The 13,675-nt window shown below is 45.2% G+C and overlaps 1 protein-coding gene across 3 annotated transcripts; it reads right to left on the reverse strand.

Moving 5' to 3' along the window:
- Positions 1-923: 923 nt before the first annotated feature.
- On the reverse strand, positions 924-13,611 carry ANKRD13A (ankyrin repeat domain 13A). Of its 3 annotated transcripts, none has more exons than XM_048322743.1 (16): positions 13,555-13,611; positions 12,898-13,005; positions 10,634-10,766; positions 10,399-10,523; positions 9,890-9,935; positions 9,112-9,255; positions 8,558-8,753; positions 7,919-7,985; positions 6,895-6,976; positions 6,156-6,214; positions 5,428-5,564; positions 4,974-5,131; positions 4,413-4,517; positions 4,057-4,208; positions 3,780-3,844; positions 924-3,015 (listed from the first exon to the last, which is right to left on the reverse strand). In XM_048322743.1, exons 1-16 carry the CDS (start codon positions 13,594-13,596, stop codon positions 2,817-2,819), a joined length of 1,818 nt encoding a protein of 605 aa, XP_048178700.1. In that variant the 5' UTR covers positions 13,597-13,611; the 3' UTR covers positions 924-2,816. The 3 variants fall into 3 exon arrangements, with proteins under 3 accessions (XP_048178700.1, XP_048178701.1, XP_048178702.1); XM_048322744.1 differs by lacking the exon at positions 13,555-13,611 and adding an exon at positions 13,363-13,464; XM_048322745.1 differs by lacking the exon at positions 13,555-13,611 and adding an exon at positions 11,337-11,390 and having other exon boundaries at positions 12,898-12,980.
- Positions 13,612-13,675: the final 64 nt, after the last annotated feature.

Genomic DNA, 13,675 nt, shown 5'->3' on the forward strand with positions numbered 1-13,675 from the left:
ACAAAGGGATGAGGCTGTCCCGATTCCTACCTCGGTTCCCTCACAGCTCCTACCTTGTTTTTAGTGGGATGGCAGTGCTGGGGGAACGTTTCCATGGATGTTTGTCAGCAAGGAGCCGTTAACAGCACAATCAAAGCGCATCCTACAATGCTTGTGCAGTTACCAGCAGCTCAGCTATGAATCAAAACTCAGCCAAAGCAGCGTAAGAAGGGTTTCCAAATAAAGAAAATCATGAAGTGCTGCTGTAAAAAGCCTTGAAACGGGATCAGAAGCACAAAAAAAGCACAGTCTTGATTTCAGGAACAAACAGCACGAACTTAGAGAACTTTTAAAGCTGGTTAGTTTTAGAAGAAGCTGCAAGTGTTTGTATCTCTGAGCTTCTCTTTCCTACATCAGCCTTAAGCTGCCTCAGAGAGAGAGGCTGGACTCTTGTTACACAACAGTTAAATATTAAATGTACTCAGAACCCTCTGCTCCTCTCTTACAAGAAGGTGCAGAGAGAAATTAATAAAGTTACCCTCCTGCCTTTCACCTGTGTTGTACTGATTCCCCCTTTTCACAACAGGGAGGTTAAAAACTTGGCTGAAAATGTTCTGGGGATTATAGGTCTGATTCACACTAAACCAGAACTACCTTTAAGAATTCAGTAGATGATAACGTCACTTTAATGTACCAAAATACAACAAAAGGCAGATAATTAGTAAAAAAAAAGACTCCAAATACAGTGCTAGAAAAAAATAACTGTGTGTGCTGTAATGTGCAGTACCTTTGGCTTTTCTTCCAGCACACAGATGGCATCCATCTTACACTCAATGGGTTAAAAGTCAGGCTTTAAGAGAAGCAGCACTTGGCTGAGGGAAGCAGGGCCTTCCAGTTTTAGCTGGAATGATACAAACACCAAAGAAAGCAAAAAAAACCCAAAAAACCCAAAAGCAAATCCAATTTATTTTACAGTCCCAGACTAAGAAGCAGGAGCATAACAAAACTTCAACTGAAAGTGCTCAATGTTCTTTAGTTTAAATATAAAACCAGAACAAGCCAGCTTGAAAAATGCTATTTTTACCCCTCTTGTAACCTTTGAAATGCTTAGCAGAAGACAGGCAATGCCAGGCAGACGGGTTTGTAAAGGCAACAGCACTCTTTATTCCCACTGGAGGAATGCCCACAGCTCCATCTCCTACCTCCCACCCTGTCAGGAGCTCAACACGAGGCCTATTCCCTTTTCCCAACTGTGACAGTCACAGTAATCCCCTTTGCAAAGAAAGAAATTCCACCCCAGCCCACTGCCCCTGTGCAGGACAGTCCCCATTCCTGTAGCACCCAGGAGGATGTTTTTAGGGATGCAAGCTGTCCCAGGGAACAAAACCAGTGTGGAGGGGCCAGTCCTAGTGTAGGCTGAAGGAACTGTAACAATTTCCTATGTAAAACAATGGATTATTCATTTTAAAATAGGGTTCCAAGTCACCAACTGCCCCCTTGGTTATGATCAAGTCCGTTTTATAGTGATTTTACATTGGTTAATTAATAGTTGGTCACCCAGAACCGCCCTGTTTAGCCTGAGGAACAGGAGCAGTGTTAGGAGCAAGCTCAGAGCAGCTATACCAAAGGTTCCTCTGCTCCTGCCTGCCAGAGCAGAGGGATATTGCTCACATTTAACAACTGTAAGGCTTTCCTGTGGCTGTTCACCGTGTACTTGTGGAGTGCACTCGAGAGTCACAGTGTGAGTACTGTAAACACCGACAGAAGTGCAGATAAAAGAGCTACAAAGATCCTGTGTGGCCAAAAACCTGAGGAAAGCTGGTTAAAACAGACCTAGGAATCGTTACAAGACCAGTTTGATGAGTGCAGGCCTAGTGGCTTGGTTTAAAATCAATAAAAATATTCAGGTAAAAAAATAGATGTATTCACATGAAGGACAAGCGTTAGGGTTTTAAGAAGCAACACACGTTTCCCTTGCAGAATTAAAACTTCTCTTCCAATAAGGATACATTAAAATCTCACCTGAATTCTTTTGCTGGTTGCATTTAGCACCCACACTCAGCTGTGCACACCAAGAGATCCCAAAGAAGCACCTGTATCTATCCCTTAATTTCTTGCTGCCCTCTGACCATGGGAACGAGCTGGTTTGGAATCGCTGCAGAAACTGCTGCTGTACTGGACAGATGGTCCCATTTCAGCATCTAAAATTTTACTGGCTACTTGTTTTGTCCTTTTTCAGAAAGCACTAGCTTAATCTGGAGCTTGGATGAGCTGTTCAAGTATAAAATCATCCCTCTTAAGCCAAAAATCTCAATAACTAGAGGAGAGAGAACCACATCTAAACAAAACTAACAGAAAACATCTGTCAGCATGAAGAACTACTGTGTGTGTATAGGCAGGGAGATGCTCTCCCATGAAACAGCTGGAAAAACAGGCAATGGCTTTGAATTATTGAGAAATAATGAAGCAGATGAGTATTTCTTTGGTAAGTAATGAAGTTTCCCTCCTGAACTCCCCATAAATCAGGCTTTCAAGCTTTACTGCAATCCCACATCCTGATGCAAAGCAAAATTTCCATCTGCTCTTCAATAAATAAGTTTAGATAAAAACATTTCCTTCAAAGCTAAGACTGCATGGTTGGGGAGCCAAATGTGGAGTCCTGTGATCTGGAACTCCCCCAAACAAAAATAAATCACGTTTCTGCAGCTGATGCCAACTTAGAAGGCAGGTGAAATGTTTCCTTAAGCAATCCAGGAGTGGTCTTCAGACTGACAGCTCCGAAAACCTCCAGTTTTACGCAGATTTGGTCATCCCTGCTTCAGGAGGTCACTTAGGAGCTATTTTTCCACAAGAGAGAGCTGTAAGACTTGCTGAAGCTCTGCATCTTCCCTTTCCCGCCGCTGCTTCTCCTGCTCCTCCTGCTCCCGCACAGACAATTCCATGGCAAGCTGTAAGTCCTTCTCAAAGCTGGAAACTTCACTGGGGCTGCTGCTGTGGGAGTTCCCTGATCTTGTCAGAAAGCTCTCCTGCAGTGCCCTGATGGAAAAGAATAACTTTGAGAAGTAAAAGAGACAGAGCCTGCCTCATATTCCTTGCAATGATCCTTCCTGGCAACTGTTTTAGACTCACAAACCTGAAAATCTCTCCCAGGGGGAAGAAAACAGTTTGAGGATAGGAGAGCAGCTGTTCTAACATCTGTAAAATTCTCAATGTCAAACCTTGATTCCTTTGAATCTTTCATAGATATCAACAGTTGTATTTTCAATGGGCCTTTAAAAGCATCCTCACCTGGTTTAAAGGATTTTCCATTTACGTAAGAACCCAGAGGATTCAGTTCTTGGTTTCTTTGCACTTAACTGCAGAAAGATTCCACAGACACCAGAGCTCATTTTTAAGTGTCCATTAAATCTGTGTTTTTAAGGATTACACAAGGATTTTAAAAAGAAAGAAGAGCTGCCTTGAAGTGTGCAGCCTCTAATAACTAAACATTCAACTGAGAGGGATCAAATTCAGAGTTTTAAGAGCAAAACTGAAGGACTGGGTTTGTTTGTTGAGTAAAGAATCTGTTGTGTGCACAGACCAGCCCCACAGCTGGGAAGAACTACACTACACAAACCAGGGAGGCCCAGTTTAGAGTTCTTGTTTCTTGGAGAAGTTGGAAGAAGCACAAGAAGAGACCTTGAGTTTTGTGCATCTGCTACTCACACACGCCAAAAAAAAAAGGCAAAATTGCTTCATGCTACTGCTGGGGGGATTTTGGCTCTATCACTGCATGGTTTGATGTGAAAAAATGTACTTACTTCTGATACTGTATATTGAAGTCCTGGGAATATGCAACTGCTCCGTTGGAATGCACCCCCAATTCCTAGAGATGGGTAAAGACAGACAATCCCACAGCAGTTACCACGTCTGCAGAGTAACTCACTGAAAGTAACCCTTAAACCACCCTTAATTCTTCTTTGAAATACATTATTTTTGTCTTCTGAGGTCTTGAAAAACTGATCCTACCCAGGTTTCCTTCAGCTCTTGCTGCACAATGCTTGCCCAAGCTGCCACTGCACAGATCTCAGCACTTACTTTATTTCCACCAGATTCCAACAAGCTCTGCTGGATGGCAAACTGCATGATCTCATTATCCTCATCCTGCACGTGGATGTTCCTGCCATCATCCTGGATGTGGTAGGATTTGGGGATCTCAAACACCGACTGGTCGACCTCAAAATTAGCACCTACAGAAGCCAAATGAAGTTAAAAATACACCGTGCCCTGTTTGTAACAAGTTGTAACCGAAAAGATTCTGATGAATGCTTTTGCAGGATAACAAATTGCAGCTCCCCCTGTTGCATTCCCTGCAGTTCAGCTTCTCTCTCCTCTGTGCATTCCACGGACAGGGATGTAAAAAGGTGGGATCTCTGCACCTTTCCACCCCTTACCTGCATCACTCTGTGCACCACCAGGAGAGCTTCTCTCAGCTGTCCTGCAGCTGTTGACATTTTCAAAAGTAATTCGGGCATTCAGCACGTGAAACAGGGGAATTTCTGTAAGAGGACAAGATTTCTGTCAAAATGAGAACTCTTACTCACTTCCACACCTCCATCAAACCCTTACATGTTTATGGGGTATATTCCACAACAGCTTCCTATAATGACAAAGCACAGAGTAACTCACCTCACCAAGAAGGTGGCTTTAGTTATTCTCAACCTCTCTCTAAATCTCTTATTTTAGAATAAGACTTGCCAAATTTAAGGCACTGAAGGTAAGAGGAAAGAGGCCGACAACAGCTCATTCTCACTGAAATGACACTGTCTTTAAAATGGTATTTCTGAACCGTTCATTCAGAATTTGGATTTTGTGACCCCAGATACACAAGACAATGTTTGAGGTATCATTTAGTGAGACAAGTAAAAGGCTAATGTGGTTTCTGTAAATAATATATTGCAAAACCAAAGGGAAAAAATGGACAAGATGCTACAATAAAAATTGCTAAAGATTACCAATTTTGACAGGAAATCCCGGCGGAAATTCCAGAGTGATGAAATCCCTAAGTCTGGCAAAATGAGCACTGGTTCTGGCCATCAGGTCAATGATTGGAGTGATTTGTTCCATAAGAGACAAAGGGAATTCTTCACTCATCCACAAGGTTGCTTTAAATCTTTAAGACAAAATAGGATAAAAACTCCCTAAATTCACAGTTTAGGAACAGATGCAAAGCAAAACAGGCAGTTGGGCAGTGACAGGAGGTTACTAACAAGTTACAGCACCAGCCCAAATGTTTGCTTTCACTCAGTGGAATTAAAAATAGATTGTAGCTGAATACTCCAAGATCCCTCTTCTGATTAATTGTGAAAGCTGGGGGAAAAAACCACACTGGATATTTGTAAAAATGGTTTCCATGGATTAGAAACTGGGAAGAGACTAACTAGAAATAGTTTAAAGGGTATTTCTCACTTCTGTGTTCTAATGGTGACTTCCTTTGGTCTTCCTATGTCTCTGCCTTTCAGATCAAATTCTGGGTTGAAGTATTCCTCCAGAGTAATAGCAGTGGGATTGTTGGTTGCAGCATACTCTGTTGTCCTGGATGTATTCTAGAAGGAAAGAGAGGAAAAAAACCACCCAAAAAGTACTGAACAGACAGTGGCAACTACAAGAAACTTTTAAGTTACCCTTTGTGAAGTAACTCATTCCTCATTTCAGATACAGTGACACACAGCCATAAATACCAGCCTTTACTAGACTGGTTTCACTGAGGTTAAAAATCTCCAAGCTTTTTAGAGACAGGAAAAATCTACTTAGATACTTTAAAGCTGGAAACCAACCAGAAATGTACACACGAGCCACAGCATTTCCAAGCTCCAAATCCTTTACTAAAGTCAAACCTTTGATGGATTATTTGAACCCAAAATCTCTACCCTGTCAATGTGCAATGCCATCCTGACAGAGAGCCAGCAAATCCATTATCCACTGTTCTTCAGCAGTTTAGAAGCAAGGGAGTTTCTAAAGCCACGTGGAATCATGGAATGGTTGGGGTTGGAAGGAATCTTAAATTTCACCTATTTCCAACCAAACAAAAACATCCTCAGGGGAAATGAAAACCTCATAATCGAAACTGCTGCCAAACTAAGGAAACAAGAGGTGACTCCACACACCAGTGAGCTGTGCTGACATCAGACACTCACCTGAGCACCACATTCATGCTCCACTGTCCCCAGGAATGATTCCAGAGGGCTCCTGTCAGCTTCAGGTAACAGGAGGGAAAACAAAACCAGCCATTAGTATTAATTAGCAGTAAAACTGGCACTCAGGCCAGGCTTCCAACCCAAAGGGAAGCTGCTCAGATCTCCTGTGAGCTTTACCAGGCAAGCCCAGGACCTGCAGCTGACAGTATAAAACAGGAACAACATACAGAATGGAGCAAAGATTGTCAGTGGGGTTTTTTGATTAGCAGACACCTTTATGAGTCCCAGTGCCTCAGTGGCCCCATGGTAGGGGAATTTCCATATGAAGTTACTGGCTGGTCACCCTTTAATTCAAATACCAGAAGAAATCAGTGGACCAAACCAAACAAAAATTCCAAGCAAACAAAGCTTCTGTGAATCTTGTATCCATGGCCAAAGTGAAGTAAGGGCATGAACATAGAGCAGAAAAGTGCAGCATTTTCAAACTGTCAGTAAACTTTCAACAGGTTTGAAGGGCTTTTCTTTCCTCTAAATACAGCTGGGATAAAACCAGGTTCATCTGTAGGTTAAGAGTGAAATAATGAGCTGCCTCAGACACAGAACATGTCAAAGTAAAGCAGGGCAAAGTCAGCAAGAAGAGAATTTCCTTGTTTGTCTACCCAGTTCTTCAGTCACTCAGAGGAGATGACAGAGAGCCAAAGGGTTCTATTTATCTCCAATTTTCCTATGGGGAAGATACCTTTATATCTCCTCTTCTCCTCTTCTGTTAAATGTTCTGTTCTGATCCGTGTGATCACATTCACGTTGTTTGCCATGTAGACCTTACAAAAAATGCAGGGACAAAAACCAAGCAGCACCACAGGTTAAAAAAAAGAGTTCTCCAGTAAAACATCATGTACACAAAACTAACTGAACCAACCCCAACACCAGACAGGCATTTCCAAGAGATTTTAAGAGGGAATGGAAAAGGAAAGTCAGGGAACAGTATTTCTAAACAGAGATTAGTTGTAAGACCTCAGAAATGAAATCTAGTGACAGTTTAGTTCTGCAGGAACACTAATGAACTCCCTGTCCAGCTGAAGAGCCCTGCAGTCTCACCAGGAAAAACCTTCAGATAAATGTAAAAGCTACTCAGCACTTACTCTTCTGGTGAGTGAAATTTAAAAAATGTAATTTATTGCACCAATTCCCAAACCTGGAGTAAACACAGAACCAGGGAAATTAAATCCCGTGATTCTGAACCCAAATTCCTACCACAGTAAGGCTGTCAAGCCACCTTCAAAAATATTTCACGGAGGCAAAATAGAGGTCAAAACCAGTGTCAGGTGGAACCATTCTAAGCAGCTGTGACTCAGGAGCAGGGCAGAGTCCAGCTCATGAATTCATGATGCCACTCAAGGCTGCTGGTCCCTTGCAACGCTGTTATTATCAACAGGTTCCTCAACTTTCACACACTGAAACAATGGCAGTGTTCAAGCATGAGTTAAGTGCCAGCCTTTGGAAGGGAAGGACTGCTGGCAGCTTTGCTGAATCTTCTGTCCCTCTTCCCCCCTCTTTAAGCCCCCTTTTTCCCCTATATTCCCTTGCACAGGGGCTCCATCCCTCCCACAGGCCTGGAAGTTCCTCACTCCAGCCCAATTCTGCTGGCAACACAAATGTCCCAACAGGAATTTTAAGACCTGAAATATTCAGGAAATACAGAAAAAGCACAACCAGACTTCAATTTGCTGCAAGACCTATCAGAAGAACAGAACAGGCTTTACCTTGGCTTCATAACCATTGACACCTTCTGATTTTTCTGTCCTCCATACCCAGAATCCAGATGTGGTTCTGACAAAAAGGGAACACCACAAGCGTCTACACAGCTGCATTTCTACACAACCCCCAGCTGGTTCTTCTAAATCTGATTTTAAACAACATTTGACAGATTATTAACCCCAGATACCTGGAAAAATAGGTGTAGTAATGAAGACAAATGTGTGTCTGTTAAAAGACACAACATACACTTTTTTTTAAAGTATTCATGTGAAAATTGACTTATTTGTTACCAAATCAAAGCTCTTGTCCATTAGTTCCAGCACGCGGATTTAGGTGAAATGCAAATTTGCAGTGAGCAACTGACTCAATCTTAAGAGGCTTTTCCCAACCTTAATGATTCTACCCCACTAATATGATAAACTGGAAGTTTTCTGCCAATGATTTCTTTCAACTGGGAGCTTTTTGCCAAGCAATAGTGGCAATCTGACCAACCCAAATTTCTTTAATGGTTTGTGAAGCTTAAAGTAATTTCAGGCGTAGCCCTGAAAGTTTTAGCTATCAAAGCTTTTGAGAGTTCATCGTTAAAGCTTTTTCCAAACAGAACATCAAAACGTTTATCTGCTAAGACAAACTCTCTGTCTCACCTTTCAAAAGCAATGCTTTTGGTATCAAGGCACGTGCTGATGATTGGAGATGTAAGGCGTCTCTCCACATCTTTCCTCTTGGGCGTCATGGATCCCAGAGTCAAACGCTTCATGTGCTGGGAGATCTCAAACCTCTCTGTCGTGACAAACTTGTCATCGTGGTTGATCTCGATGAGCTCTGCCCAGCCACCAGTGTCTGGTGGAAAAGGCACAGTTGAAGTTAAAAAACTCAGCAAGTGTTCCAGGGTGAAAAGCTGGGGGTATATCGTGTATCAAATCCGGGTGTTTTTGCACTCAGCTGGGATTGGGGCAGCAGAACAGAAGGAGGGAAACTGAGTAAAACACCAAAATTTTAGCCCTATCACCAATTTTTTACCCCAGATTTACTCAAAGCAAAGAAGTGCAGCCATCACAAAACAGTGTCTCTAAGAGACACGAATATAAACACAAAACCTTCATAAAACACAAGAGGCCTTTTTTGTGTAAAATCAGGATTTCTCACTGTGCTCACACAGAATTTGGGCATCAGTAGTGCAGGCAGGTGAACTCTTTACCTTCTCCCTTGAAGATGACAGTCCTCCTGCCCCTCTCCCAGCTCATGTTCTCGAAGCCCAGCAAGGTGATGTCGACGCGCAGCTTGGCCCGGCTCTTCCAGATGCGGCACACGTCGCTCGGGCACACCCTGGAAACCAGGGGCACTGGGAGAAACGGGAGGATTGGAAAGGGAAAATGTGCAAGAGGTGCAGCACAGAGGAAACAAACTCAAGAACAGGGATTGCTCACTCCTGGGAATGTCATTCCAGAGGAGGTGAGATACTGATCCTCTTTAGCTTTAAGAACTACCAGCTTGGGGTAAAACCGGCCTAATTTACAGATGAATATGAAAAGGAAGAAGATATTTGTTCAGACTGAAAGATGTGAAATGGCATAAACCCCATGCCTCGCAGTCTAACAGTTTGATATTTGAAATATTTAGTCAGCTGTGAGGCCTAGTGTTGACTCCTTTCAGGGAAAAGCAGGTACTGCCCAAATAGCCAGTGCATCCATAGATGACACACCATCACTTCAGTCGTCAATGGCCAGGGACAGGTAAAAAAATACCCCAAGAAAAGTCTTCAGCAATTGCAACAACAGCTAAATTCTCCACTACTAGAAACCAACCAACCAAATAAACAGGAAACAAAGAATAGTTGTGCAACAAAAACACAAGAGGTCATTTTGAGAGGGAAGAGAGAAGGATTCCGGGGAGAGGATATTTCCCTGCCTGTGTTGTGGGGCATTTGTAACTCATTTTTACAGCTCGGAATTGGTAACAAGGAGCAGGATTCTTACCCCAGCTAGTGAATTCCCATTTCATTTCCACATAAAAGTCAGGAGTCTGCAGAAGGAAAACACTTGATGAATACCTCACTAAATAGTTTTACTCTGACATTCAGCGCAGCATTTCCCATGAACATTTTGCGTAAAGGAAGAAAAAAGAGGAGCAGAACTGGAGAAATGGTAAGTGAATGCTAAAATTGAAATTGAAAGTAGCAATTGAAAGTAGCAGTAACAGCCACTGCCCTGCCCCTGCTGCTATCTGGGGAGCTGTTCTTCCTTGTTTTACTGGAGAGGCAGTAATGCCTTCAAGATTCACCCTCTAATATTGGAGTTCATGACAAAGGATTTAAACAAAGTCAAGGAAAAGCCTCCATGTCCCTCAGCACTATGCAACATGCAGGCTGGAACAAAACACAACTGCCCAGCTGATTGCAATAGTTCACTTAACTGAACTACTTGAATGAGAATTCAAGCAGTGAAGTCAGTCTGGAGTGAGAGTTTACATTTCAATAAATCATCACCTCCTTAATTTTCTGCAGTAACTCAGGAACTCCTCCGAGGGTCATGGAGGTCTGCTGGTAGTCCCGATGCTGCAGGATCAACTGGACCATCTCTGGATCCCCTGTGCTGACAGCCTCATGCAAAACTGAAAGAAACCCAGCCACGGCCTCATGTCTCTTTGCTTGCTGCCCAAGATTCCACGTAAAAACAAAGAACATCTGCTACCAAAAGTATCACACCCCAGGCTGTCCTTACCCGTCCATCCCTGCGCGTTCTCCTTGGTCACATCTGCCTTGTGCTGCAGGAGGACCTTGGCAGATTCTATGTAACCCAAGGAAACCGCCAAGTGCAGCAAGGTCCGGCCCCGCGGATCCCGCTGGTCAACATCCTGTCAGTGTCCGAGAGAGAAAGAACGCAGCTCATCAGAGCTTACACAAACAAAGGGCTAATCCAGGAGTCCATATTCCCTGCCATTCCCACAGTTCCCAAACTCTATTGCACCGCCCTTCTGCGGGGCCGTCTTGCTTCCCCACGTGAATAAAAGGAGAAGCAGAATGGGGCCTATGAAATGCCCCAAAAACTGTAGGACAGGAGTTCTTGTTGATGCTTCTCATTTCTTTTTCTGTCATTCTTTCCCCTCTGTCTCTCCCCAGAAGGGTCAGGAGGAGATGGGAGTTCTCGTCCATGTGCATCACCCCACAGACAGCCGAGAGCCTGAGACCCCACAGAGGGCTTAAACTGTCCAACAAAAGAGGGGAGGGGAAAGGGAAAAAAAAGGCAACAGGGCATACAACACGGATTTTGGACAGCACTTTTGGAAAGGACAGAAGCAGATGGTGTTTCACAAAGCACACACAGCACAATGAGGATTGAGGGCATTCTCTACAAGTCACTAAAATAAAAAAATAAACTACACAGGCACAAATATCCAAAACATGCAAGCACAACATACTCATACCTTACACATTTTTCACTATTAGCTTAGAGATTTGAAACAGAAGAGCATCTATAACTAGAGGAAAAGGGGAAAGTCAATAGCAGAATGAGAAAGGAAGGTTATTGTGCACGTTAACAGCGTTATCTGACAGCATCAAGTCAGAATATCTCACACAGAGTGGGGAAAACTTTGGTTTAATGCATCTTCTTTTCTGGGGTGGAACATTAATTAATTTGCTTCCCCACCTCCTGCAGCTCCAACACTGCAGCACCAACAGGTAAAGGGCTCCAAGGGTCCCTCCCCACTATCTTTGTTGCTGTTCCCTTGTCCCCACATGCCCGAGCCAGTTTGCCACTCCAGCTGCAGCTGGGAAGTGGCTTCGATCCCTTCACGCGTCCCTCCGGCAGCAGGAAGCTCATCCCAAAGAAGCAGGAGGAAATAGATCTTTGGAACACTTTAAAAAAAAAAGGTGTTTAAAAGCAGGTAAAGGAAGTAAGAGACAGACACAGTCCATCTTCACACACTGCTGGTTTCTACAGGGAATGGAGCATTCCACAAGCGGGAGGCTGCTGAGTGATCCCTATTTAATGACAAACTCTCACAGGTGTCAGAAATAAACACACAGGAGCAAAGTGCCAGTGAGGTTAAAGATTTTGTTAATGCATAAGATGACATAAATTAGATTAAAAGTGACTGCATTCCAAAGATTCTCCCAAACCAGGGCAGGAACATGCTCTAAGCAGGAATTAGTAAGTCAGGTGCACCGTTAGAGCTGCAGGTGACAATCAGGAGGTGGCACAGCTGGTCTTGGGCTCATGTACTTGTGGTGTCAGGTATAATTAATTAATCAGCTCTGCTTATTAACTGTACCTTAACTCTAGCCTGTGTCAGAGCTTTTCCACAGCAGCTCAGCCAGAAGGATTTTTGCTGCTCGAGCTCTGCTGCAGCTTTCAGGCCATTTCCTTACGTCATCGTGTCCCAGAGAGGGGACAGCTTTGTGTTTTCTACTCTCCAGCATGGAACAATGATCCTTTTTTTTTACCAGAGATGCTGAAAACATTCCAACCAATACAAAAACTCTGCCCCCGATCTTGGACAGCAACAAATCCATGAGAACTGATGGTGCTCAGCAAGGTAGGGGCTGGTTTGATCTCTGGCAGCAGCAGCCACCTTTGGTGCACGCTGACTTCCCACTAAGCTAAACATTATTTATTGCTTTAATAAATAAATTAATTTCCATCACAGCTGCTCTTCTAAAGCGACTCCTAACTCTCCCAAAGAGCTACTCTGCAGCTGCACTGGCATACTTAAGAGCAAAGCTTTACAGATGGGAAGCCAACGTTTAATATCTGGCGTGAAAGCATATTCCTACACCTCCTTCCATCACTCCCACACCACAAATAAACAGGTGACGAAGTTCAGGGGTCCCTCAAGCCCAGCAAACGCTCCTGGCAGTACCACCAGGGTGCTTCTCCCTGGCACAGCAGTGAGCGAGCGGCACCAAGCCCCGCACTACGGCAAAAGCTCTTTTGAGGCCACCAGCCCCCCCAGCAGCCCCTTCAGAGCCCGGCTACCCCATTACCTGGTCCTGCAGCTCCTCGTCCAGCCGCCTGTAGTCGTTATTCCAGACCAGGACGTGCAGGGGGAAGGCGCTGCTGGCCCCGCCAGGGGAGCTCATCCCGGCACACACCTGGGGAGGGGGAGCCAGGGCCCCTCACTCTTCCCTCTCTGGATTCTGGACACCCCAAGTTACTCAAGCCCTGACCCTTTCAGCTTCTCGTTTCTCCTGGCACCCACCTGACCCAGGTATGTGTGCGCGAGCCCGGGCCACAACCCCCTATGAACCCTTCACCCCGCTCCAAGGGGAGCCCCATACAAAACCCCACCGCGGGGGTCTCCCCTGCTCCTGACGCCCCTCGCAGCCCCCCGCTCCCGAGGGTGTCCTCCCGGTGCCCCCTCAGCCCCACTCCCGGGGGCCTCCCCGATCTCGCCCCCTCAGCCGTCCCTGCCCCTCTTCCCCGTCCCTCCAGGGACGGCTGGGACGAACCACAGCGCGGCCGGAGCAGGGGGGGGCTCCTCGCCGTCCCCCCGCACTCCACCGCCACGGACAACCGCACGGAAAGCGGAAGCTGCTCCCCCTCCCCCTCTGCGGGCGGACAGATGGAACGTCCCGCCCGCAGCTGTCCCATTGCCTTCCGCGCGGTAGGGAGGGGGGGCGCTCAGCACTGGCTGCTCTCACCCCGCCTTCGCCCGGCCTTGGTTTCGCTCGCTCGCCCGCCATGGCGGGTGAGGGCAGCGCTTGCTGGAAAGCGGCCGCTTCCACCCGGCTTCCGAAGGCCCGTCTCTCCCATCACCCCGCC

This window comes from Corvus hawaiiensis, chromosome 18 (assembly GCF_020740725.1).
Source record: "Corvus hawaiiensis isolate bCorHaw1 chromosome 18, bCorHaw1.pri.cur, whole genome shotgun sequence".
Classification (NCBI taxonomy): domain Eukaryota; kingdom Metazoa; phylum Chordata; class Aves; order Passeriformes; family Corvidae; genus Corvus; species Corvus hawaiiensis.

Excerpts from the sequence above, each read along its gene's own strand:
- ANKRD13A (XM_048322743.1), bottom strand. The coding sequence starts at position 13,596 with ATGGCGGGCGAGCGAGCGAAACCAAGGCCGGGCGAAGGCGGG. Across the intron at positions 9,256-9,889 it reads ATGGGAATTCACTAGCTGGG|TGCCCCTGGTTTCCAGGGTG; the intron begins GTAAGAATCCTG and ends CGTTTCTCCCAG. Across the intron at positions 4,209-4,412 it reads TGGTGCACAGAGTGATGCAG|GTGCTAATTTTGAGGTCGAC; the intron begins GTAAGGGGTGGA and ends TGGCTTCTGTAG.